Raw genomic sequence first — 23,441 nt, 5'->3', positions numbered from 1 at the left:
CGGCAGGCATGGTTGGGGAAGGCGTGTGACGTGGTGCTGTGAGAAGGACAGTTCACCCTTCATATTCCAGTTGAACTCGAGGTCTGAACCAGGGCAGGCACTGGGTGGGGAGGCCAGTGGGACCAGAGCACCGCCCTGTCCCAGTGACCCCTGCTGCCCCCGTGTGGCCTGAGCCAGCACTGCAGCCGAGGCAGAGGAATCCTCTCCCGGTTTCCGACTCTATCACACAGCCTTGGACAGTGCTTCTCTGGGGAGATAAAAACCCATACACTGTGTACAGGGCTGACTGCCAGGGGTGGGAAGGTCAGAAAGCTTTCACAGAAGTTACAGGTAAGCTCAGACAGATTGGAGTGCAGCAGTGGGTGGGCTTTGCTGGGTCACCCAGAATTCTCGCTTGACCTTGATGCTAGAGGGTCATGTTAGCAAACCAGTTTCACCTAGTGGGTTGACTGGCAGTGCCTGCTTGGAGCACTACTGTGATGGCAGAAATCTGCCTGACTACACGAACCAGAATATCTTGATGGATTAGTGAGGCCTCCCTTGGGCAGAGCTGCAGGGTCATAGACGTCGGAGTTAGATACCCACATGGGCTTGGCCATAAAGCAGAAAACGGGAGACTGAAAAATGAAAATTTAATGTTGTAGGAAGGCAGATGCTTAGGGGCTGGGTTCCGGCAGGGGGGCACCACCCTGTCCCTGGTCTTGGGTTAGCAGACGCAGAAGCAAGGAGTGCAAGGCCCGGCAAACAGGTGTGTACCCCAGACGGCTCAGGTGCAGGTAATCGTACATGTCATGGTGGCTGATGGTACCATCTGAGTGCACAAAGCCAGGGTCTGCGTCCAGGAAGTGGGCCCGAGGGTGGCCGGCCAGTGCTGCCCGTACCAGCTCATTCACCCGTCGGTTTTTCTCTCGAAGTGGGTTGGGGTGCTGGCCCCGAGGAAGCAGGCCCTGAGGAAGGCACAAGGAGTTGTGAGGAGGCGCCCTACCAGCATCTGGGTGTCCTGTTTCCCTGTGCCAGACTTCTCTGTCCCCCATCAGGAAGTCCTAAGCTCCAGAATACACTAGGGATGGGAAAATGGGGGTTTTGGAAACATAGATTCCAAACTATCGTCCTGACACCTCATTCTAGAAGTGAAACCTTCTAGAAGTAATGGAAGCTAGCTTCACCTTGGGAGTGTCTGACCACTCTTGGCTATTTAAGTGTTTTGAGTTTTTCAACACCCTGACAGCTCAGTTGGTAAAGAATACTCCTGCAATGCAGGAGACCCTGGTTCAATTTCTGGGTTGGGAAGATCCCTTGGAGAAGGGAAAGGCTACCCACTCCAGTATTCTGGCCTGGAGAATTCCACAGACTGTATAGTCCATGGGGTCGCAAAGAGTTAGGCACAACTGAGCGACTTTCACTTTCAAAGTGTCCAACAGTCCCTTGGGCAAAAGGGGCTATTTGCTCCCAAATATGTCCTTCACCACAGCCCTTCTGATGGGTACAGCAAGCTTCAACATGAGATTTTGCCTGAAAGCCACTGCTCTGAGCTGAACTGCCCAGAACCGTGCAGCTGTGGCTACACCCGAAGGGGTCCCAGACCACTGCCGTTCTTCCTCCCGCTGCCCTCCCCACTCTCTCACCAGCACCACGACCCGCGCCTGGGGCTGCCGCTCGTTCACCAGTTGCACTATGGCCTTGATGCCCCCAGTCACCTGCTCTGCGGTGTGCCCGTGGTTGTTGGTACCCACCCAGACCACCACAATCTGTGGAAAGAGAGGATGGAGCAGTGGTGAGGGGGGGCAGGCTGAGGGGGCTCTGGCTGCCCACCCAAGCCCTGCTCACCTTGGGCCGGATGTGTTCCAGCTCCCCATTCTCCAGACGCCACAGTACATGCTGTGTGCTGTCACCACCAATGCCAAAGTTAAGTGCGTGCAGAGGGGAAAAGAGCTCCCGCCAGATCTGTGGGCAAGAAGTGGTGTGGGCACAGGGGCATCGTCAGCATGGACCACTGCTCTCTATCCAAAGGTTAACCAAATGTCGTCATGTTAGAGCTTTGCTTTATGAAAGCAGTCTGGTTAAATATCACCTTAAGCAAACCCCAATATGGTCAAACCTCACTTTACGCAAACCCATCATAGTCTCACTTTCATGAATCCCCATAGAAACAAGACTCCTTTTAAGAAAACTCATTCTGCTTGAGCCAGGCATCAAACCAACAGCATTCCAGTTGAGCCTCACTTTGAGGAAAGCCATGGTTTAACATCTCTTAGTGAATAGGTAGCATAATTGAGCTCCCTTAGCAGAGACCTACTGACCTTCACTTTGTGGAAACAACTATAGCTTTGTGGAAATCCACTAGGGCTGTGCGCTGATTTAAGCAAACAAAGAGCCTAATGGTAGGCAAACTTCTTGCAAGAAGCCTCATTTTAAGTCTCGCTATACACAAACCCAATATTGACAAAAAGCCAGGACACTTCCTTCTCAGTAGAACGTGGCACATTATACAGAAATTCTGGGTGCCTGGTGCTACCTGAGGGTATTTTGAGTACCCCACACACCGTCGGGCCCAGGCTCTGGTCCAGGAGAGTCAGTGAGGGCACAGGCCTGGGTGGGGCAGGAGGAGAGGACGGGCCTCACCTCGCACTGGTGCATCAGCTGGACCAAGGAGTCACCGATGAAGACGACTTCGGGTTCCTTATCTTTACTGTCGGCTACGAACCGATGGTGCTTTGGGGACGCAAAGGAGGGGAGTCAATGGCATGCACGCTGCGGGGCCCGCCCCACCCCGCTTCCTTAGGCAGCACCACCCGAACCGCTCTCAGTTTCCCAATGTCTTAGCGAGAGCGGCGCGAACCAGCAGCTCTCCCAAGAGCCCCCCCCTCCCCGTTTTCAGCCCCGGACTCCGGAGTATCGCGGGCGGGGTCGCTCACCAGGGACATCCAGCGCCCGTCGCCCTGCACGTCCTGTACCGGCGTGGGCTTGCTGGCTGGGTTCTCGTCTCCACTCATCTTGGCGCCTCCGCTCCTGCAGGACGAGCGAGCGCGGTCTGCGGGAGAGTGTTCCGGGAGGAGGAGGCGCCGCCACGCCCACCCCTACCCCTCAGGCAACAATGGACGGTCCGAAGCCCGCACTCCCGCGGAGGGCGCGACGGATTCCCGGGCACCGCCCCCTCTCCCGGGGCGGAAACCTTCATTTAGGAGGGGAGATGGAATTGGGAACCCTCGCTTCCCCCACGGCGGCCGCGCAGTGGGCTCGCCCGGCGCTTCCTGCTCCGGCCGCTCACTCGGACCGCAGCGGCTGCGGCTGGCGCACCCGGGCACGGGGGGGGGGGGGGGGGCGCGTGGGGGCAGGCGAGACCATCCAGCATATCGTGGGGGGGAGGAGAAACCACCCTACCGGCGTCACGGGGAGGAGCGAAATACCTGAAAGGCCGAGAGTAGGCGGGGAAAATCTAGCGCCAGTCCTGGGGGAAGAAACCATTTGCTGTAGAGCGAGAAGTGTAGGGAGGAGCCGGGGTGGGGGTGGGGATGTATGTGTGTCCCTCATTCACGTGGTGGAGGGGGAGTGAGTGGACGAGTCCATTCCTGGATCCCTTGAGGGGGTGGCTCGTACGCACCTGGCTAGGAAGGGACGCACCCATTTTCTTCAGACGTAGGGGAGAGAAAAGGAGGATGGCAAAATGTGAAAATTAGAGGCTCAGCTGTAAGGCGACACTTTAAGACAGTGCCGGGACTTCAGTGAGCCTCTGTGCTCATGGCCCTCCCCTGCTCAAAACCACCAGTTTTTGTGACATAATAGCTAAACTATATGTCTTAGCATTATAGACATCACTGACCCTGCAGAGAGGGTAGTAGAAGATGCAGAAAGATAAGGGAAATTAGAGATGCTGCAAGGGCCAAGTCTAGCCCGGCGCCCCTCCCGCGCAGCTCACCTTACAGATCTGTGGCCTCCGCTCCCCTCCCTAAACCTATGGCTGACCGACTTCAGTTGGGTGTGTCTGGTCTCTGAAACCTATATCTATAGCCAATGTCGCCTAAAGTCGCTGCCCCCATCTCCTGCCCCAAATTAATCTCAGACCTCAAGTCTTACCAGATCTCCTTGTTCTGGGGGACCAGGTGGTGGGGTTCCACCCCCTAAAAATCCTGAGCATGTTTCTGTAGCTCCACTCCCAAATGAGAGCTTCATAGTTATTCATTTCTTCGAGGAAGGTTGATGCTGAGATACAGAGATGCATTTTATTTTATTATCTTTATGTTTTGCCTCAATTCACTTGCCTGGAACAGGGCCTGACTCAGAGTACCAAGTACTGACTCAGAGTACCAAGTACTATCTGTGGCTGTTCACAAGTACTTGCTGAATGAGTATTAATTGAATGGGTCTGATTCTGACCTTCTTCTAGCCATGTTGGAGGAGGCAGACTCCAGACACACAACTGAGGGAAGGATCAAGGTTGTGATTAAGAAATGTATAGGGGACCTTTGTAGAAGAAGAAAGAGATGGACTCTGAGGGTGAAGGATTTCTTAGAAGTAGTACCTAAGGCTTTTGGCTTTGTAAGATTGTGAAGGTTGGACAAGCAATATTACCAGGCAATACACAATATAGCTTATTAGGGTATGGGGAAAACCCTAGTATAGCTCGATTTGAGAGTCTGAGGGGGGAAGTTCCCTGGTAGACTAGTGGTTAGGACTCCAGGCTTTCACAACCGGGGCTGGGGTTCAGTCTCTGGTCAGGGAACTGAGATCCCGCAAGCCGCGGGGCAGCGTGCGGGGTGTGGGGGGAAGCTGTTGCGGGGAGGGGAGGGGAGGGTGGGTACTGAGGGGGATAACTGTAGTGGGAAAGTTTAGAGGCATCCATTCAACAAGCGCTGTTTCAAATTGGATGCTGGCACACCTCATGCTTACAGCAGTATAAGGAGAAGATATCAACTCCACTTTACAGATTAGGAAACTGAAGCTCTGAGCAGTTGCATACTTTCCCAGGGTCACAAAGTTCAAATGTGCCAGTCTGGGCATAGGAACCTAGGTAGTGTGGCTCTGAAGCCTAGCTCCAAATGACGACACTATATTGATTCCCTAGGGATAAACCCTGTTGACTGCGTGAGGGCTGGCTGTATATACAGGCTGCTACGGCCCTTCTCCCTCTTGGCTTCGCCGCCCCTTGCCGCTCTATAGAGAAAGTCCGCCAACAGATGTCTAAACCAACCAGCATTGAGGAAGGGGGCGGGCCTAGTGGACCTAGGCCAATTGGTAGATAGAAGGTGGATAGAAGGTGCTTAGGACAAATGAATGACATTTCTGAAAGTGAGGCTGGGAGGGGCGCGACTATAACCGGCACCGCGGGCAGCTGGCACGTGCCTCTGGGCCTGTGACTCTGCGGAACTGGATGCCAAAGGGCGTGGGAGGGGCTCGCGCATGCGTGCCTGCGTGCGTGCAGGAGGCCTTGTGTGAGGCCCGGAAGAGCGTCAGGCGGGCGCATCGAGAGAGCTGGGGTCACCGCGGAAAAGAAGCCATTGTCCCCTACAGCCACGTGGAGTGGACAGGGCGGGGTGGGGTTCGTTGGGGATAGGAGACGGTAAGCTGCCCTTCCTCCGCCCCTCACCAACTCTACCCCCGTCCCTACCTCACCTGCCTCACCCAGCCTTGAGGTCTACGCCCCTTCCTTGACCAGGCCCCGGGCCCTGATGGCTCCTCTGCTGCCCTTTCTGTCCTTCCGATTTGCTGTCTCTCCAACTTCTGTCCTCTTTCCTGCCTTTCTCTTGCTACCATCTCTCTCCACTTTATGCGTCCTCTCCTCCTGGATTTCTCCTCTGTCCAAAGTCCCTCTCTGGTTCACAAGATCCCTCTGGTATCATGATCCCTTTCCCATCCCTCATTTTTAAGGATTTCCTCACATTCTCGTTCCATTTCATCCTTTATCTTCTGACAAATCTTCCCATTCAGCGTGACTCCCTTGACCCCATCCTGCCCCTATGCCTCTGCCTTTTCCCTCATCTTTCCCTGACCAGACCTTTTCCAGTTGCTCTCTACCAATCCATTGCTCTCATTTTGAGTCTGTAAAGAGTACTCCAACTTCACCCCAAACCATCTCTTCTCATATGACTACTCTGTCTTTATCTTCCAGGGCACCATGGATCCCGGGGAGCCAGCCCCCAAGCCTTTCCAGCAGCCTGAGAAGCCTGGTCGTGTCCGCCGTCGGAAGACCAGGCGGGAGCGTAACGAGGCCCTGGTGGGCAGTCGGCGGCCATTGGCCTATCAGCATCCTCCCGTGGCCGGTCGGGATCTACATATGGTATTGCGGAATTCTGTGGCCCCTACTGCTGCCAAGCTCGTAGTCATAACCCAGGGCCGCCTGAGCCGGGACCACCGGGGTCTCTTCAACCATGAGGTGAAATCTCTGGATGTGGCCCGGCTGCTTAGCAGTGGGTCTCTGGAGTCAGGCACCCCTGCACTCACCACCAAGTCCTCCCCAAGCCCAGGCAGGGGCCAAAAACCATCCCTACAGTCAAGGGGCAAGGAAAACCAGGTGCCTGGAGGCTCGGGCCCAGGCCCCCCCAGCCCCCCACCACTCCCTGACTTGGAGCAGCTGCTGGGGGAGCTGCAGTGCCAGCTGATTCTGCCACAAGCCTTCCCTAGAAGGAACCTAGTTCAAGAAGCCAGGGATGCCATCGTGGGCACTTTACAGGCCTGCCATGGCCGTGTGCCAGACCTTACCCTGGTGCTCCAGGGCTGCCAGCCACACTTGCCAGGTGAGCATACCTCCTGCCTCCTAAGCTCCCTTTTCCTTTGTCTGCTCTTGTTCAGCTGTCCCTCATGCTTCTTTCCTCTGTGCCAGGGACCAAGCCTGGGGCCCCTAAGAAACAAAGAATGACACCTTCCTGCATCAACAGTCCTGAGCAGGCCCCAAAGGAGGGGAGGCAGAGGAGACGGCAGGGGACAAAGGAGCTCACCTTTGCCGTGCCTCCTATCTCCAGCACTCCTGCTGCGCACCGAGTGAGCCTGGCACCACCGAAAGGTCCTTGGCCACCCCCATTATCCTCGTTGCCTTCACCATCTGGGGCAGCCTGGGGCCCCCCAACAGCCTTTGATCTACTGAAAAGCATCTGGCTGGTAGCCACACCTCCCCCTCCCCAGCCTTGGGGGGTTGGCCCACCACAACTCCTGCCCCAGCCACCATCCTCCTTGTTGCCCCGAAGTTCTGCCTTGGACTGGAGCCCCAGTCCCCCAGCCCCACTGCCCAGCCTCTCCTGGGTGGTGGCTCAGAGGAGCCCAGAGGCCTGGTCCTTTCCACCCATGAGACTGTACTAAGCAGGCTGAGGCTAGGTTGGGGGCAGGAATCTCCAACTCTGATCACCTCAATAAAGTGTCTTCTTCACAGTCCTCTTGAATTTTAGTGAGTGGCTGGCCCAGGGCAGCAGCTTTCCCTAGGTCTGAGTTCTGGGTCCAAAGTAGAAGGGAAGGTACTGTCATTTGTCACTGTCCTCGGCCCAGAGGCCTCCAGTCAGTCTAACAGATCCACCCACTAAGGCCAACTTTGTGCTTGACTCTGGTGATGCTGGGGCTCCAGAGTGAGTGAGACTGAGGTTGTGTCTCCAGGGGACTCCCAGTACAGTGGTGAACACAGTTTCAGCCCTTGTGGCATCTGAAAGAGAAAGACGTTCAGGGACTGGGGAGTCCAAGGAAGGAGGGATGACTCTGCTCTGCTGACAAGGAGTTGACAAAAGACCCTTGTATTTTTCAAGTTTGGTAGAAATTTGCTAGTAGAGGAGAAAAAGAACATTCCAGGCAATCTAGAAATGCTCCTCTATGGAACAGCACGTGTAAGGCCCATTCAGCCTGTATCCCTAGACCATGCTGGGACTTAGCATGAGTCAGATCTGGGCTCTGCTTATGAGAGGCTTCTGGTCTGGTGGGCACAAGAACAGTGTGTGGGCAGGATCAGGGCAGGAATGGCAGATGAAGCCTGGATATAGTGACAGACTTTTTTTTTTTGGTCTACAATATATTTAACATTTTTGAATCAATTATCTACTGTTACAAATCAGTTTGCTTTTTCTAAAAAAAATTTCTGGCATCTCTCAAAAAAAAAAAAAAAAAAAAACGGAAAGAAGGAAAGCAGAGAAACTGGCATATCAGACTTACCCTCCTTCCTGTCAAAAACTGGCTGAAGCTAAGTTGCAGAGGCTCCTTTTTTGTGGGGTCAACACTCTCCATTTCACCCGCTTATGTTTCCTGCTTGGCCTCTTGACTTGGAAAGTTTTTTAAAATGATAGTTTGAGGAGCAGCAAATTTTCTGCAGTGGAGGCGGAGGGATGAAGCTAAACATGTGTTGGAATCTGATTGGGAAAATGAAGCGGAGGGGCTTGGACTGTACTCTAAAGCTTTTCCAGGGCTCCCTATTGCCCACAGGGAAACTGTAAAGTCAGTAGCAGGGTGTAGGGGACTGGCTGGGAGATCACACAGGTGTGACTCAGCTGAGGTCTTTTAGGAAGGTTATGGCAATGCTGGGATTTGAACCCAAGCAATTGATTTCAGAGTCTGTTTGTGGGTTTCTTGTAACACCACCCCTTCTGCCTCAGGGCAACTGATTTTCACACCCTGGTAAGCAGTGACAGAACAGGGTCAGGCAGCAGGGTGTAGCGGTTGTGGCTGAGGGCTCTCTACCACCCTAGAGTTGTGTGACCCAGAACAGGTGGTTTACCCACTCTGCCTCTGTGTTTCTGTAGGAACTTCACAGGGTGCATGGGATCTGGAGTGGCCACAGCTGGTGATGGCTGTCATGGGGGCGGGGATGGGTAATCAAAGAGTAATTTGGGAGCCAAACTGAGGGGAGGTCAGAACAGAGCTGGGGCCAGGGGGTTGTGGGTCATCCTGAGATGGCAGCCTGGAGGAGGATGCTCCAACTGGGGGAATGCATTGGAGTTCATTTTAGGACACCGGGAGCCTGAGGTATCAAGGAGACACCCCAAGGGGAGTACTGGGGCTGGAGAGGGGTGGTGCGGATGGGAAAGGGGCGGCCCCTCCCACGGCGATTGGGAAGGGACCTGGCCGGGTCATCCCGGAGGAGAAGGCAAGGAGCGCGGTGCCCAGCGGCCCCTTTAATCGGGGCCGCGCGCCAGCCGGCCCGCGCGCTCTCGCCGCCGTCGCCGGGCCGGAGTGGGAGCGGGAGCGGAACCCGGGCCGGGGCCGGGGCCGGAGCGGGTGGAATGGAGCCCCCGCGCGCGCCCGCTCTGCGCCGCCTGCTGCCGCCGCTGCTGCTCCTGCTGCTGCCGCTGCCCCCCCGCGCCCGGGCCAAGTACGTGCGGGGCAACCTCAGCTCCAAGGAGGTGAGCGCGCCCGGCCCTCCCCTGCCACCCGCCGGGCCCCCGAGGGACCGGAGGGAGAGGAGGGGGAGGTGCCGCCCCGCCCCCTGCCGCCCCTCCCGGCAGGTTCCTGAGAGCCTGGGGGCGTGGGGCCAGGGGTGTTGAGGGCCTGGGTCTGGGTTGAGGCTGCGGGGGCCCCGGGGGTAGAGAGGAGCCTCAGGAATTGTAGGAGGGACATTGAGGTCAGAGTTGGGCAAGGAGGGGGGCGGGGTTCGGAGAGTCCGAGTTTGGGGTGGGGGTGGGGGACGCCGAGGTGGTGCTGAAGGGACAGCACTTTTCACTGCAGGAGAGCCTTAGTTCACATTCCTGCTCAGGACCCGGAGGGGGCCGTTTGGAATACTCCCCAGCATCTGATGGGCTCTGGGACCACTGTGTGTGTGTGTGTGTGTCTTTGTGTGTCTGTGACAAAAGAGGTCCAGTGTGTGTGTGTCTGTGTGTATGTATGTATGTCTGTCTGTGACAAAAGATGTCCAGGATGGGGATCTGGCCCTCCAGGCTTTCTCTGGCACCTGGGAAATGGGAGAAGTGTTTGAAAGTAGGGGAAGAAACTTGGGGGACATCCAAAGCAGGAATCCTAGAACCAAGGTGAAAGGATAACAGAAGAATTTTGGAGGTGACCTGGTCCCCTTTATGCTTCTTAGGAAACCAGGAACTCCAGGGTAGGGAGAAAAAGTTGAGGGGGGGGACTATGGAATCAAGGAGAGTTCTCAAGGGGCTCAGAAGAAGGTCTGAGTGGGCCCCTTTTCCAGGACTGGGTGTTCCTCACGAGATTTTGCTTCCTCTCGGATTACGGCCGACTAGACTTCCGTTTCCGATACCCTGAGGTGAGCCTTCCCCAACCACTCACCATGCTGAGGCTGGACACCCCCTTGGCCTCCCAAGGCAAGGGCTACCCCAGCTCCCCAACCCCCCCCCCCCATCTCTGGGTCTGCAGGCCAAGTGCTGTCAAAACATCCTCCTCTATTTCGATGACCCATCCCAGTGGCCAGCCGTGTACAAGGCAGGGGACAAGGTGAAGTCTGTGAGGAAGGTGGAGGGTAGGGGGGAGAAGGTTGAAGCTGGCCAAGGAGTGACCGCATCCCTGCCCTCGCCTAGGACTGCCTGGCCAAGGAGTCAGTGATCAGGCCAGAGAACAACCAGGTCATCAACCTCACTACCCAGTATGCCTGGTCAGGCTGTCAGGTATGGGCCTGGCCTGGGGGAATGGGCAGGTGCTGAAGGTCAAGGTCCAGGCAGGCTTCAGCCTTTGCGTTTCTCCTCAGGTGGTGTCAGAGGAGGGAACTCGCTACCTGAGCTGCTCCAGTGGCCGCAGCTTCCGCTCGGTGCGTGAAAGGTGGTGGTACATTGCGCTCAGCAAGTGTGGCGTAAGTGACTGGGGCCTTCTCCTCCTTGCCTTCCTGCCAACCCCCTCCCTGCCCAGGGCTGCGCCCGCCCCCTTCCTCAGGCCTCCACACTCCCCATAGGGAGATGGGCTGCAGCTGGAGTATGAGATGGTCCTCACCAACGGCAAGTCCTTCTGGACACGGCATTTCTCTGCTGATGAGTTTGGTGAGCCCGCGGGGACCCAGTATCTCGGTGGGAACCTAGAACTGGGAGCCTGTTGAGGGAAGACCCCTCCTAAATGCAGGATTTCCTCCTTCTGCCAAATTGGCAGGGATCCTGGAGACCGATGTGACTTTCCTCCTCATCTTCATCCTCATCTTCCTCCTCTCCTGTTACTTTGGATGTGAGTCTGGCCCATGGTGGGGGCGGAGCGAGGGGGGAGAGGGAAGATGGGGGAGGGGGGACAGGGTGGAGGACAGCCAACCTGTCTGTGTACAGCCTTCCTTTACCTTCCTCCTAGATTTGCTGAAAGGTCGTCAGCTGCTTCACACGACTTATAAAATGTTCATGGCTGCAGCAGGAGTGGAGGGTGAGGTTTAGAGTATCTTAACTGTTAAGTTCTATGAGAGGAGGAGCTTAGGGCTCAGATACCTAGGCCTAAGAAAGGAAGGGCTGGGGCTTGGATTCTTAGGTCTGGGGGAGGAGGAGCTGAGGACTGGACTCCTGGGTCTCAGAGAGGAGGGTCTGGGGGTCTGGATTCCTGGGTCTGAGGGAGGAGGGGCTGGGGGCCTGGACTCCTGGGTCTGAGGGAGGAGGGGCTGGGGGTTGGATCCCTGGGTCTGAGGGAGGAGGGGCTGGGGGCCTGGACTTCAGAGTATCCCAGGAGGTTAGCAGGAGTAGAAACTCTAAATCCTGATGGAGATGAGCGAAGGGCTCTGGTCATCTGGATCACAGTGCTGGGGAAGAGTGATGCTCTAAAGCCGGTGTCTATCCTTTCCTCTCGCTGCCTGTCCTCTCCTCAGTCCTGAGCCTCCTATTTTTCTGCATCTACTGGGGCCAGTATGCCACGGATGGCATTGGCAACGAGAGTCTGAAGATCCTGGGTGAGGAAAAAGTGGGCCCGGGAGAGTGTGGGACTCCTACCCCGGCCCGAACCCTGCATCTGAGCTGCCCTCTCCTCCTTCTACCAGCCAAGCTGCTCTTCTCCTCCAGCTTCCTCATCTTCCTGCTGATGCTGATCCTTCTGGGGAAGGGATTCACGGTGACACGGTGCCCACGCTGGGGCGGGAGGGAGCACGGCGGGGATGGGGTGGCTGGGCAGGGGGGCAGGCCAGAGATTGGGTTGGGGGAGGGGGTGGCTACCCCCTCCTCTCTGACGGCCCCCACCCCTGCTGTCTCCCCTCATGGCCTGCCGCCAGGGGCCGCATCAGCCACTCGGGCTCGGTGAAGTTGTCTGTCTACATGACCCTGTACACCCTCACCCACGTGGCGCTGCTCATCTACGAGGCCGAGGTGCGTCCCCCTAAAAGCTCAGGCTTTGCTCCGTCCTCCCCATGCCCCAAAGCTTTTAGTGGCCTCTTCCACCTGTCTGCTAGTCTTCTTCCTGGCTCTCTCTCCCCCACTCTGTGGTTTTCCGCCTTCCCATCTGTCTCCCTAAGTACATTCCCGTCTTTCTACGTGGCTCTCTTCCTCCTCCTTCTGTCTCTCGCTGTCTGTCACATTTCATGCTCAGTGTCATGACTAAGTTCAGGAGTCACACAGATCTGGAGTCTACTCTGGCTTTCCCATTTCCCAGCTGGTTGACCTTGACTGATGCCCACCCCACCCCCAGATCTGCTGCTGCTTCTGTAAAATGAGGAGGGTCTTACCTACCCTAGGGAACTTCTCTAAGGCTTTATATATCACCTTGACTTTAGCCGAAAGGCTTCCTGCTTAGCCTCAGTTTTCCCCTTCTGTAAAATGGGGTGAAAATAAGACCTGCTTCATCAACTTGGTGCAAACAGAAAAACTTACACTTTGTGGTGTTCAGCTCTGTGCTGAGCTATGGTAGCAGAGATAGTTTCTATCTTTTCACTTTCTCTGCATCTATCCTTTCATCTCCATCTCTCATTCTCCTACTGCTTCTGTCCTGATCAAGTACCTCTGTGCCCTTAAGGGTGTTTGAGGGTGGGTTCTGGGGTCCCTGTGAGGAGGGCCAAAGGCCAGGGCTGTGACTGACCCTCTCCCTTGGGTCCAGTTCTTTGACCCGGGCCAGGTCCTGTACACCTATGAGTCGCCAGCGGGCTACGGGCTCATTGGGCTGCAGGTGGCGGCCTACGTGTGGTTCTCCTATGCTGTGCTCGTCTCCTTACGCCACTTCCCGGAGAAGCAGCCCTTTTACGTGCCCTTCTTTGCTGCCTACACCCTCTGGTGAGATGTGCTGGGCCCCCAACCTGTCCATGCCTTCCCTGGCTCCCCAGAAATGGCTGTCTTCAACTCAGACCCTCTTCTGGGAGGCAGATGGACTTTAAGTTAGGCAGCTGTCACCAGAGTCTGCCAGTTACTCACTGTGTAACCTGGAAACGATTCCTTTCCCAAAATGAAAAAAATATAAAAGCCTCAGGTTGCCTACTCAGAAAGAGGGATTGTCCAGAGTATCTCCTGCAAATGGGTGTCTTGAGAGTGCGTAGAACAACAGATGAGGGTTTTGAGTGTGGCACAAAGTAAATGTCCAACAAAAAGTAGTTGTGATTCTTTTCATTTAATATAGCGTAGCAGTAAAGTTAAGGGCTTCCCAGGTGGCGCAAGTGGTAAAGAACCCTCCTGCCAGCGCAGGAGATGTAAGAGACACGGGTGTGATCCCTGGGTCGGGAAGATCCCCTGGAGGAGGAAATGGCAGCCCACTCCAGGATTCTTGCCTGGAGAATCCCATGGACGGAGGAGCCTGATGGGCTACACAGTCCAGAAGGTCGCGGAGTCAGACGCGATTGAAACAACTTAGCACACACACAAAGCAGTAAAGTATGTGGATTCTTTTAAATGACTTATTTTCTCATATATGCATTTTAAATATTTGTTTACTTATTTGGTTGCACTGGGTCTTAGTTTAGGCATGTGGGATCATTGTTGCAGCATGTGAACTCTTAATTGCAGCATGTGGGACCTAGTTCCCTGACCAGGGATCAAACTCAGGATTGGGAGTGTGGAGTCTTAGCCACCAGACCACCAGGGAAGTCCCAAGTAGGTGGATTCCAAGCCAGATTACCTGGATTTAGATCCCAGTTCTAAAGCTTGTGGGGCTTCCCTGGTGGGTCAGATGGTAAAGAATCTGCCTGCAATGCAGCAGGAGACCTGGGTTTGATCCCTGGTTTGGGAAGATTCCCCCGGAGAAGGGAATGGAAACCCACTCCAATATTCTATTTTTTTTTTCCACTCCAGTATTCTTGCCTGGCAGGCTACAGTCCATGGGGTTGCAAAGAGTCGGACATGACTGAGCAACTAACAGTTTTACTTCACTTTCTAAAGCTTGTAAACTGTGTGACATTACACACATCAATTAAATTCTCTCTGCCTCAGTTTCCGCACCTGTTTAATAGGGACAGAAATCGTACTTGCCTCATAGAGTCAGTGTGAGAGTTATATGAGTGTGTATTCATGAAATGCTTAGTAACTGGTCTGGCATGCAATAAGTCCTTAATTGTTATTATCATATGTTAATTCAGTCATCAAACATCTGTTGATTTCCTCTCAGGTGCCAGAATTTGTGGTGGGGGTAGAACTGAGTTAAATTCAACCTACTGCTTTCCCACCCCCCTCACATTTCCCAGGCCAGTGGGATTCCTGTCTCCTTTTAAGCTCTGACTTCTGAAGGTCACGCTGGCTTCCCTCCAGTTTGGGACCCACTTGGGGCCTGTGTGTGTGTGTGTGTGTGTGTGTGTGTGTGTGTGTGCATTGCAGGGGATTGGGGGCCATGGGGTGGGGTGGAAGGCAGGGATGGTGTCTCTACAGACCCACTGCCTCCCCTTCAGGTTCTTTGCAGTTCCGGTCATGGCCCTGATCGCCAACTTCGGGATCCCCAAGTGGGCCCGGGAGAAGATTGTCAATGGAATCCAGTTGGGGATCCATCTGTATGCCCACGGCGTGTTCCTGGTGAGGCTGGGCCTCCGGGGTGGGAGGGGGTGGGAAACCAGTGGGTGGAGGATGCTTGAGGCTGTCCATCCCTGAGCTGCCTGAGTTTCTGTTCTGAGCGCTTGATCCATTTCCTTCAATTCATCCTTTAGGCATTCAACACAAGCTTACTGAGAGCCTGCTGGGTCCTTGCAGGCTGTTCCACTGTATCCCCCAGAGGCCACCCTCTTCTATTCCTCTCTCCTACTTTTGTGTCCTGGGCTCTTCCCCCAGCCCTACTCTATTTGCCCCATCCCCATTTCCATCCTGACCCCGGGTTCCCAGACTCTCACTTTTCCCTTCTGTATCCCCAGTGCCTTCCCTAAGCCCCTTGGTCTCTACTCCCCCACGGCCCCCTCACATTCTTCCATCTCTGCCACTCCATCACGGGAAGAAGCCACTGGGTTGGGTCAAGCTGGGGCTCCAGGGGGCCTAGATCTGAATGGCAGCAGGGGTTACCAGCACCAAATCTCTTCTTTCCGCTGGTTTACATCCTATCTGGCTTTCTGGGAGACAGTTCAGTCCGTCTGTTCATTCATTCTTCCATCCATCCATCAACCATTCAGTGGGCACCTTTGTCAAACCAGCCTCTGTTTCATGCTGGGAACACCTATAAGCCTTTATATCTGCTGTCTTGTTTACTTGGCAGAGCAACCCCAGCGCAGGATGGATAATAGTCATTGAAACCACTATACAGAGAGGGGAAGCTAAAGCTCAGAGAGGGGAGGTGACCTGCCAGGCTCCGTGGCCATTGGTGGGAGTGGTGGGGTTCTCTAGTAGACTGAAGATCTGGCATAAGTGGGAACCAGACAGGGAAATAGGCATTGCTGAGGGTCCCAACTCCTGACTTGAGGGTCCACCATGTATTCTTTGTTGGGAATATACTCAGCCACTGAGGGAGGGGGCCAGGTTCCCCATGGTCTACCCTGGAACCTGACTTAGTTACAGACTCACTTTCCTGGGATGGTTCCTCTTGAGGTTCTGCAGGAAGTCACAGAGGGACAGAGAGAGGTGAAATGCTGAGAACCCACCATGTGCCAGGGCTTCCCAGGTGGTGCTGGCAGTAAAGAGCCTGCCTGCCAATGCAGGAAACCTAAGAGATGCAGGTTTGATCCCTGGGTTGGGAAGATCCCCTGGGGGAGGACATGGCAACCCACTCCAGTACTCTTGCCTGGAGAATCCCATGGATAGAGACTGGCAGGCTTCAGTTCATAGAGTCGCACAGAGTCAGACACGACTGAAGCGATTTAGTGCACACGCACACACCATGTGCTAGGGTCTGTGCCAGCGGTTTTCATTTCCACCCTCTCTTCATCTTTTCATGTAGGCACTGCAACTCCTTTTGTACAGTGAGGTTCTGGGAGTTTATTTATTTATTTTTTTGGTTCTGGGAGTTTCATCAGCGTGCTCCAAAACCCATACTCAGTGAACTGTGGGGCCAGGAGGTGGGGTGTGGGCTCAGAACACCGGACACGGTGCCCTTTCTGCTATATTTCACTTTCGACCCGTTTCCTTCCTAAAAATGCTCACATTAGCTCAGCACAGCTCTGCCACGGGCAGGCATTCCACTGCTCTGGTTTCAGCTCCTTGTTCACTTACTCAGCAACAACCTTGGAGGGCCTGAACTGGGCTCCCGCGTGCAGTGCTAGGGTCACCCCAGTCCCTGCCCTTGTGGCCTGCCAGCTAATTCCGGAGACATCTCTACATTCAACCATTATGTATTGAGAGCTGTAAGCTATGTGTCAGGCACTGTTCGAGAAGATGTTGGGGATTCAGCAGGGAAAAGAGCCATCAAGTACCTGCCCTCAAGGAGTTAATGATGTTCTAGAGTCTGTCAGTTGCTCTTCAATTAAATTTTCTGTTTATGAAAATATTCTACCACCTGTACTGTCTCATACAATAGCTACTAACCCCGTGTGGCTACTGAACACTTAATGTGGCCAGTGTGACTGAGAAATAAAAGTTTTAGTTTAATTTTGGTTATTTTAAATTAGCCACATATAGCTAGTAACTATTGTACTAGATGGGCTTCCTAGGTGGTACTAGTGGTAAAGAACCTGCCTGCCAGTGCAGGAGACCTAAGAGATCCAGGTTCAATTCTCTGAGTGGGGAAGATTGCCTGGAGGAGGTCACAGCAACACACTCCAGTAGTCTTGCCTGGAGAATCCCATGGAGAGAGGGGCCTGGCCGGCTAAGTCCATGGGGTCGAAAAGAGTTGGACACGACTGAAGCGATTTAGCACACCCACATGCTGCTAGATATCATAGGATGCTGCAGCTTAACCATTCAGTGATAACTGGGAGCGCAGGGCTTTGACTGAGGAAGAGCCTGCAGAGTAGTAAAGAGTGGTGACGGACTGAAAGTTAGAGCCCGGGGCATTGTGAGAGCCCAGAGGAGGTGCCAAATCCAGTTCAAGGGTTCAGAGAAGCCGGGATATCAAGTGAACGGGGAAGCCCTTAGGGCTCCTGTTTATGAAGGCAGCCTGGGGCTTGGACAGCCCTTCTCCAACCTGCGCCTGCCCTTCGTCCCAGATCATGACACGCCCTTCGGCGGCCAACAAGAACTTCCCATACCACGTACGCACGTCGCAGATCGCCTCGGCCGGAGCCCCGGGCCCTGGAGGTAGCCAATCCGCAGACAAGGCCTTCCCGCAGCACGTCTATGGGAACGTGACGTTCATCAGCGACTCGGTGCCCAACTTCACGGAGCTCTTCTCCATACCCCCGCCCGCCTCCTGCGTAAGCCCCGCGCCCCCGGCGCCCGAGGAGCTGCTGGCGCCGCCCCTGGAGTACCTGACCCCGCTCCCTGCCCCTCCACCGCCCTCCACGCCCAGGCGCCTGAGCCCACCCCCTGCCTTTCGCAACCCCCGCGCCCCCACGCCGCGCCGCGACCGTCCCCCGGCGCCCGCGCCCACCTTGCCAGACTGGGTCCTGGCGCTGTTGCGTACGCCCCCTCAGACACCGCGCGCGGTGCCCCCGCCGCCGCTGGCCTTCCGCGGTTCTCCCCCACCTCCCCGGCCACCGCCGGAGTTCGCCCGGCGCACCCCGACGCCCCCGCTTGAGTACCTGGCCCCACTGCCCAGGCGCCCCTAACTGATCCCTGAGCCCACACCTCGGGAGGGGGGAATCATCGCGGGGAGGGGGACGGGCCTTCGCGGCCGCATTTGCCCCTCCTTGGGTTCAGGACGGCCTCTGATCCTGACCCCCCTCCCAGGCCGGGAAGCAGGTGGAGGAGACAGCGGTGGCGGCGGCGGCGGCCCCGAGGGGCCGCGTGGTGACCGTGGCCGAGCCGGGCGCGGCCTCCCCGCCCCCTTCCTCTCGGTTCCCCAAGGCGGCCGACCCAAGCTGGGATGGCCCGACGCCGCCCTACCAGCCGCTCGTGCCCCAGACAGCGGCGCCGCACACCGGCTTCACCGAGTACTTCAGCATGCACACGGCCGGGGGCACCGCACCCCCGGTCTGAGCACCCCTGCCCGCCCCTGCCCCATGGGCCGCGCGCCGGGCCCCAGCCGGGCTCCAGATCCCCTCTCTAACCCGGCCCCAGGGCTCTGTCATCCCCGGCCTTGCCAAACCTCCCCACCCCGCGCGCCCAGGTAGGGGTGCGTAGTGTCCCGCTCCAACCCAGTCCCCCTTTGACTCGTGCCAAACGGTCCCGCGGGAGCCGCTCTCCCCGTCCCCTCCCTCAGCCCCTGCCCCGAGCGGCACCGGATTCTGGGCTCCCGCTGTTCCGTGACCTCCGGCCCCCTGGCCCCCTCCGAGACCTCTGACCCCGCCGGACCCCGGAACACCAGTGACGATCACCGGGACCCTGCCTGAGGCTCTCCAGGAATCCGCGACCCCGAGCCACTCCCTGCTCCCAGGAGAGATATTGTGAAGCTACTCTCGACTCTGAAACCTTCCCCTGGATCTCTGTGACCTCGGACCCGTACTCTGCCCCCCCATCTCCATCCCGGAGGCCCTCCCTCAGGTCCTTGGCAGAAAGACTTTTTCCCCTTCTTGCCAAAATAAAGAGGATTCGTTGAGTTTTTATCTTTAAGATGGGCTCTTTTACATCTTGATAGTGCTCAAGAGACCGGGCTGAACACGAGCCATTCCAGGCTCGGGACCTCAGTGTGCCCAACTGTGAAATGGTATCTTGTGAGGGACCTGCATAACCTGACCTTTTGTTGACCCATAATCTGAGAGCCCTGAAGGTATGAATCATCATCTAGCAGAGTCCTCTTACTGTACAGCTTTATTTTTACCTTCTCTGCCCCAGTTATAGGTAGAAGCGCCCTCCAGTGGCCGTTGCTTTGCTCAGCCACCTGCACCGGGAGTTCGGGTTAAGATTTTAGTACCGCGCATGTGTAATTCTCACTTCCCCGGCCAAGGCGGTCACTGCTGCGCCTGCGTCTAGGAACAAATGGGCGGGGAAGTTTCCGGAAATCTCCCTTTGTGGAGGGGTGGGGTTGGGTGCTCTGCAGTCCTCCCAGGGCCGCTCTGACCTGCGTCTCTGCAACTTCTCGCCTCCTCTTTATTTTCCCTTCCACAGCGGCCTCTAGGCCCCCGCCCTCTCGCCCTCCCAGCGGGTCTTCCCTTGGCCGCTCTGGCCCTAGCGTCCCCTCGTCTCTCTGATCTGGCTCATCCGGCTCGGACGGGAGTCGCGGGTGGGTGAGCAAGCGAGTTCGTTTGTGGGGTCCAGGCCTGAGCCCCTGAAGACTGATTCTGCCCCGGGCACCCGCTCGCGCCCAGCCCCTGACTGGAGGGTTCTCTCCCGGAGGACCCTCCGGTCCAGGACGTGCCCGCATCCTTGATGTAGGCCCCCGCCGAACTGTACACCCCTTCGCCCACTGGGGACCCTAGTGGTCTATAAGGTCCGTTTCGGCCTGCAGCGGCCCTCGACTGTAACTGCTGGACATCGTTTATGGGGTCAGCTAGCCTATGGGGGCCCCTGTCTACAAGGGACTCCCATGGCCCCTAAGGGTCCGCCCCGTCCATAACGACCCCCATTACAGGGTTTTCCATGGGTCTGTAAGGCCCACCCCTCCATCTCCAGAGCCCGGCGACAGCGGCTGTCCCAGCGGCTCCTGGGCCCCGCTGGTCTACAAGGCCATGTCCCATCCATAGAGGTCTGCAGGGCTTCAAACGGGGTGGAAGGCCCTCTCCGGGGCTTTACGACCCGTCAGTACGGGAGGAGGCGGCGATGGCCCTGGGCCGGGCTCTGGCTGCGGCGCTGGCTATATCATTGGCCGTGCTGGGGCCACTGTCCCCTGGAGCCCAGGCAGGGGACTGCAAGGGCCAGCGGCAAGTGCTGCGGGAGGCTCCAGGCTTCGTGACAGATGGTGCGGGCAACTACAGCGTCAATGGCAATTGCGAATGGCTCATCGAGGGTGAGTGGGGCCGCGTGGGTCACACACCCGCTGGTGCGCTAATTCATTCATTTGTGCCCTCATTCATCCACTGACCACGTTCCCAGAACCCATTCTGGTCCAGGCCCTTTGCTCTGAAATGCATCCAACCTGGACCCTGCCTTGGAAGGCCTTGAAGTCTGGTCTGGGAATTGCACCCAGACCAGATGGACAATTACAAGACACAGCATTAGTGCGGACTGTTCAGAGTAATCCTTAGATACTTCGGGACTACTCTGGCGGTCCAGCAATTAAGACTCAGTGCTTCAACTGCAGGGGACGTGAGTTCCATCTCTGGTGGTGACTAGGATCCTGCATGCCGCTTGATGTGATCAAAAAAGTAAAAATAAATTAAAAAAAAACTTTTTAAAGCTTCGTTTAAAAAGAAGTTGTTGGAAACTCAGGCTTTGAGCCCAGCCACCTGGCTTCAAATTTGGGTTCCGCGTCTTCCTAGCTTTGTGAATTTGGGCAGGTGGCTTCCTTTCTCTAAGATTTGGCTTTCCCTCCCTGCTTGTGGTGATAGTAATAGTACTCACCTCATAGGGCTATTGCAATTAAATGAGAATAGGTATACTGTGCCTGGTACATAGTAAATACCCAATAAATGGTCTTAGGATTATTAGTGTTGTTCTTTTTAAAGTACTTCAATGAAAGCAGTTTTTCAGTCATTCATGTACCAGGTATTGTCTTTGCCACTGGGATTCAGCAGAGAGACCCACAAGCCTCAACACTCTGTGATGACTTGGGGCTTGGAATCTAGTGGGGGAGACAAACACGTTAATAGTCCATCCTGGTGTGGTCGGGGCTGTGATGGAGGAACCCCACGGACCTGGGGGTGCCCAGAGGAGGTAACTGATTCTGTGGGGTGAGTAGGAGCAGAGAAGACTTCCTGGAGGAGACGTCTGAGCTGAGGACTAAAGACCTATGGGAATCAGCCAGGAGGAGGAGAAAAGCATTCAGGAAGAGGAAATAGCCTGTGCAAAGGCCCCATCTTTACTGTTCTGGGCTCCCAGTCTAGTAGGGGAAACAAACCCACTCCTAGGGAGTGAGAACCTCAGAGATGGCATCTGACTTAGCCTGGGCTATGCCTGAGACCAGAGGTGTATGTAGGAGAGAGCAAAAGGGCATTCCAGGTAAGGAGAATAGCCCCTGCAAAGCCTCGGAAATAAGAGTGTGTGATGCTTTTGCGTGTGTGAGTCCCACTCTTTGGGACCCCATGAACTGTAGCCCGCCAGGCTCCTCTGTCTGTGGAATTCTCCAGACAAGACTACTGCAGTGGGTATTCCCTTCTCCAGGGGAATCTTCCCGACCCAGGGATTGAACCTAGGTCTCCTGCTTTGCAGGCAGATTCTTTAAGATATCTGTGTGTTAGGACACAGAATCCAAGAAGACAGTGAGCCAGAAGCTGGAGGGTTGGGAGGAACCAGAAGCTGGAGGGTTGGGAGGAACCAGAAGGTGTAGGATGTGGTGATTTTGAGCTGTGCCCTGAGGACAATGAGGAGGTGGAGGAGCAATCTAAGGCAGTGGCTAGAGAAGTCCAGGAAGGCCTCCCTTGGCAGCAAATGAGGAGCTGGCCTCCACGGAGAGGTGGGAGTCCCCCAGAGGAGATCCTGGGCAAAGACTAGAGGTGTGACAGGGCCTGGGTCATGCCAGACCTCCTTTTGCAGGCTTTGGAGCTTGATCTTTATCTGGGGACACAGGGCATCCATGGAAGGTTTTGAACAGGGAAAGTCATGATCCAGTTTATGGTTTAGAAGATCTCTGGCTGTTGTGTGGGGTATGGGTGAAGCATGTTTCTTGGGGTTGAGTGTGTCTGTCCATAATGTGGGGGCCGTCCTCATCTAGGGGTTGAGAAGAGAATGGGAAGTGTGTGTATGCATTGGGGATGTAAATTGTTCTCTGGCCTTGAAGAGCTCCAGCCTGCTTGGGGATGGTAAGGCTAGACACAGACATTTAGCCTCCAGTGTGCCCAGGGCAGAGACAGAAAGAGGTGCCTGGCTGTGTAGACAGGCCTGGAGGAGTGAGAAGACCCTGCTGGGAGTCACAGAGGGGCAGCCACTGAGCAGGGCTCTGAAACATGCACTGGAGTGTTGTTCAATCGCTAAGTCTGGTCTGACTCTCTGCGACCCATGGACTGCAGCACACCAGGCTTCCCTGTCTTTCACTATCTCCTGGAGCTTGCTCAAACTCATGTCCATGTAGTCGGTGATGCCATCCAACCACCTCATCCTCTGTCACCCCCGTCTCCTCCTGCCCTGAAGCTTTCCCAGCATCATCAGGGTCTTTTTCAGTGAGTCAGCTCTTTGGACTCGGTGGCCAAAGTATTGGAGCTTCAACTTCAGCATCAATCCTTCCAACGAATATTCAGGGTTAGGAGTGTACCGGGTGAGAAAAGGGAATAGCCCTGTGAAGACAAAAGAGGGGCTGGTGGGGCTTCCCTTGTGGTCCAGCTGTTAAGTCTCCATTGCAGGGGACATGGGTTTGATCCCTAGTTGGGAAACTAAGATCCCATGTGCCGCCAGCAAAATAAAAGGGAGGACTGGTGGGTCTCAGAACCCTGTCTCAGCTCATCTGATCTGGCCGAACTGTTGGCTGGGAAGAGCAAAGCAGGCCAGAAACAGGGAAGGAAAGGCCCTGAATGTCACACTGAACGGCTTGACTTTTCTCTGGGGATTGGTGGGGAGCCAGAGGGGGATTTTGAGCAGGAGTGGGGTGTCGCTGTCAGGCTGGGTAAGGGGCAGACTGGAGACTTGGTGTGCTTGTCTTGTGGGAAAGGATGAGTTCTGAATTGGGGTAGGAACTAAGTGGGTGGAGAGGCACGGAGAATACTGAAAGACGTGTGACGTTTCACACATGAGACCTGGGGACCAGTTGGCTGGATGTTGGGGTAAGGAGGTGTCTGGGAGACTTCTGGATTCCTCCTTGAGGTCCTATCCTTCCCAGTGTCTGTCACCTCTAAGAACCAACATGTTCCCCCATCTATTAAAAAATAAGCAAATGACGCACTTACTTTTTTTTTTTTAAACCATGTTCACACTTCATTGGGCCCAGTGCTCATAAGGATTCATAACATCCTTATGAATAAGAGGCATTAAGCCTTTGAAAAGCAGGGGCATTTGGGCTCAGATCTCTGTCCAGCATGGTCTGGGGATTAGGACCCTGTTGGGCGGAAACAGAAGGACTTGGACTGGGAGAAACTTCAGGAAGGCAGATGGTGAGCCGGCCGCCTCTGGCAGACACTT

The 23,441-nt window shown here is 55.6% G+C and overlaps 4 protein-coding genes across 8 annotated transcripts in view; 3 read left to right on the top strand and 1 right to left on the bottom strand.

Annotated features, from left to right (window-relative positions):
- Nucleotides 1-615: 615 nt before the first annotated feature.
- On the bottom strand, nucleotides 616-3,504 carry PAFAH1B3 (platelet activating factor acetylhydrolase 1b catalytic subunit 3). Of its 3 annotated transcripts, none has more exons than XM_065926227.1 (6): nucleotides 3,408-3,504; nucleotides 2,916-3,009; nucleotides 2,623-2,712; nucleotides 1,828-1,944; nucleotides 1,626-1,748; nucleotides 616-947 (listed from the first exon to the last, which is right to left on the bottom strand). In XM_065926227.1, exons 2-6 carry the CDS (start codon nucleotides 2,991-2,993, stop codon nucleotides 657-659), a joined length of 699 nt encoding a protein of 232 aa, XP_065782299.1. In that variant the 5' UTR covers nucleotides 2,994-3,009; nucleotides 3,408-3,504; the 3' UTR covers nucleotides 616-656. The 3 variants fall into 3 exon arrangements, with proteins under 3 accessions (XP_065782299.1, XP_065782298.1, XP_065782300.1); XM_065926226.1 differs by having other exon boundaries at nucleotides 2,916-3,031; nucleotides 3,408-3,491; XM_065926228.1 differs by lacking the exon at nucleotides 3,408-3,504 and adding an exon at nucleotides 3,173-3,303.
- A 1,923-nt stretch (nucleotides 3,505-5,427) lies between these two features.
- On the top strand, nucleotides 5,428-7,348 carry PRR19 (proline rich 19). The gene is made up of 3 exons (XM_065926215.1): nucleotides 5,428-5,557; nucleotides 6,107-6,731; nucleotides 6,818-7,348. The coding sequence occupies exons 2-3, from the start codon at nucleotides 6,113-6,115 to the stop codon at nucleotides 7,288-7,290; spliced, it is 1,092 nt and encodes a 363-aa protein (XP_065782287.1). The 5' UTR covers nucleotides 5,428-5,557; nucleotides 6,107-6,112; the 3' UTR covers nucleotides 7,291-7,348.
- Nucleotides 7,349-9,131: 1,783 nt separating this feature from the next.
- On the top strand, nucleotides 9,132-18,829 carry TMEM145 (transmembrane protein 145). 3 transcript variants are annotated; one of them, XM_065926202.1, is made up of 15 exons: nucleotides 9,132-9,308; nucleotides 10,094-10,168; nucleotides 10,279-10,356; nucleotides 10,440-10,526; nucleotides 10,607-10,708; nucleotides 10,808-10,892; nucleotides 10,999-11,070; nucleotides 11,188-11,256; nucleotides 11,690-11,770; nucleotides 11,858-11,936; nucleotides 12,086-12,179; nucleotides 12,904-13,076; nucleotides 14,675-14,795; nucleotides 17,345-17,551; nucleotides 18,499-18,829. In XM_065926202.1, the coding sequence occupies exons 1-15, from the start codon at nucleotides 9,189-9,191 to the stop codon at nucleotides 18,577-18,579; spliced, it is 1,524 nt and encodes a 507-aa protein (XP_065782274.1). In that variant the 5' UTR covers nucleotides 9,132-9,188; the 3' UTR covers nucleotides 18,580-18,829. The 3 variants fall into 3 exon arrangements, with proteins under 3 accessions (XP_065782274.1, XP_065782273.1, XP_065782272.1); XM_065926201.1 differs by having other exon boundaries at nucleotides 18,027-18,829; XM_065926200.1 differs by lacking the exon at nucleotides 18,499-18,829 and having other exon boundaries at nucleotides 17,345-18,169.
- Nucleotides 18,830-19,327: 498 nt separating this feature from the next.
- MEGF8 (multiple EGF like domains 8) overlaps nucleotides 19,328-23,441 on the top strand; it is a 41,414-nt gene continuing 37,300 nt past the window's right edge. The window contains exon 1 of the mRNA XM_065926178.1: nucleotides 19,328-20,181. Coding sequence (XP_065782250.1) covers nucleotides 19,995-20,181 — 187 coding nt within the window. The 5' untranslated portion in view covers nucleotides 19,328-19,994. The remainder of the gene's footprint in view (nucleotides 20,182-23,441) is intronic.

Source organism: Muntiacus reevesi, chromosome 2, assembly GCF_963930625.1.
Source record: "Muntiacus reevesi chromosome 2, mMunRee1.1, whole genome shotgun sequence".
Classification (NCBI taxonomy): Eukaryota; Metazoa; Chordata; class Mammalia; order Artiodactyla; family Cervidae; genus Muntiacus; species Muntiacus reevesi.
This window is presented reverse-complemented; position numbering and strand designations above follow the sequence as displayed.

Excerpts from the sequence above, each read along its gene's own strand:
- PAFAH1B3 (XM_065926226.1), bottom strand. The coding sequence starts at position 3,465 with ATGGTTTCTTCCCCCAGGACTGGCGCTAGATTTTCCCCGCCTACTCTC. Across the intron at positions 1,945-2,622 it reads AGCTGATGCACCAGTGCGAG|ATCTGGCGGGAGCTCTTTTC; the intron begins GTGAGGCCCGTC and ends TCTTGCCCACAG. Across the intron at positions 1,749-1,827 it reads TGGAACACATCCGGCCCAAG|ATTGTGGTGGTCTGGGTGGG; the intron begins GTGAGCAGGGCT and ends CTCTTTCCACAG.
- PRR19 (XM_065926215.1), top strand. The coding sequence starts at position 6,113 with ATGGATCCCGGGGAGCCAGCCCCCAAGCCTTTCCAGCAGCCTGAGAAG. Across the intron at positions 6,732-6,817 it reads CTGCCAGCCACACTTGCCAG|GGACCAAGCCTGGGGCCCCT; the intron begins GTGAGCATACCT and ends CCTCTGTGCCAG.
- TMEM145 (XM_065926200.1), top strand. The coding sequence starts at position 9,189 with ATGGAGCCCCCGCGCGCGCCCGCTCTGCGCCGCCTGCTGCCGCCGCTG. Across the intron at positions 10,357-10,439 it reads TGTACAAGGCAGGGGACAAG|GACTGCCTGGCCAAGGAGTC; the intron begins GTGAAGTCTGTG and ends GCCCTCGCCTAG. Across the intron at positions 11,771-11,857 it reads CGAGAGTCTGAAGATCCTGG|CCAAGCTGCTCTTCTCCTCC; the intron begins GTGAGGAAAAAG and ends TCCTTCTACCAG.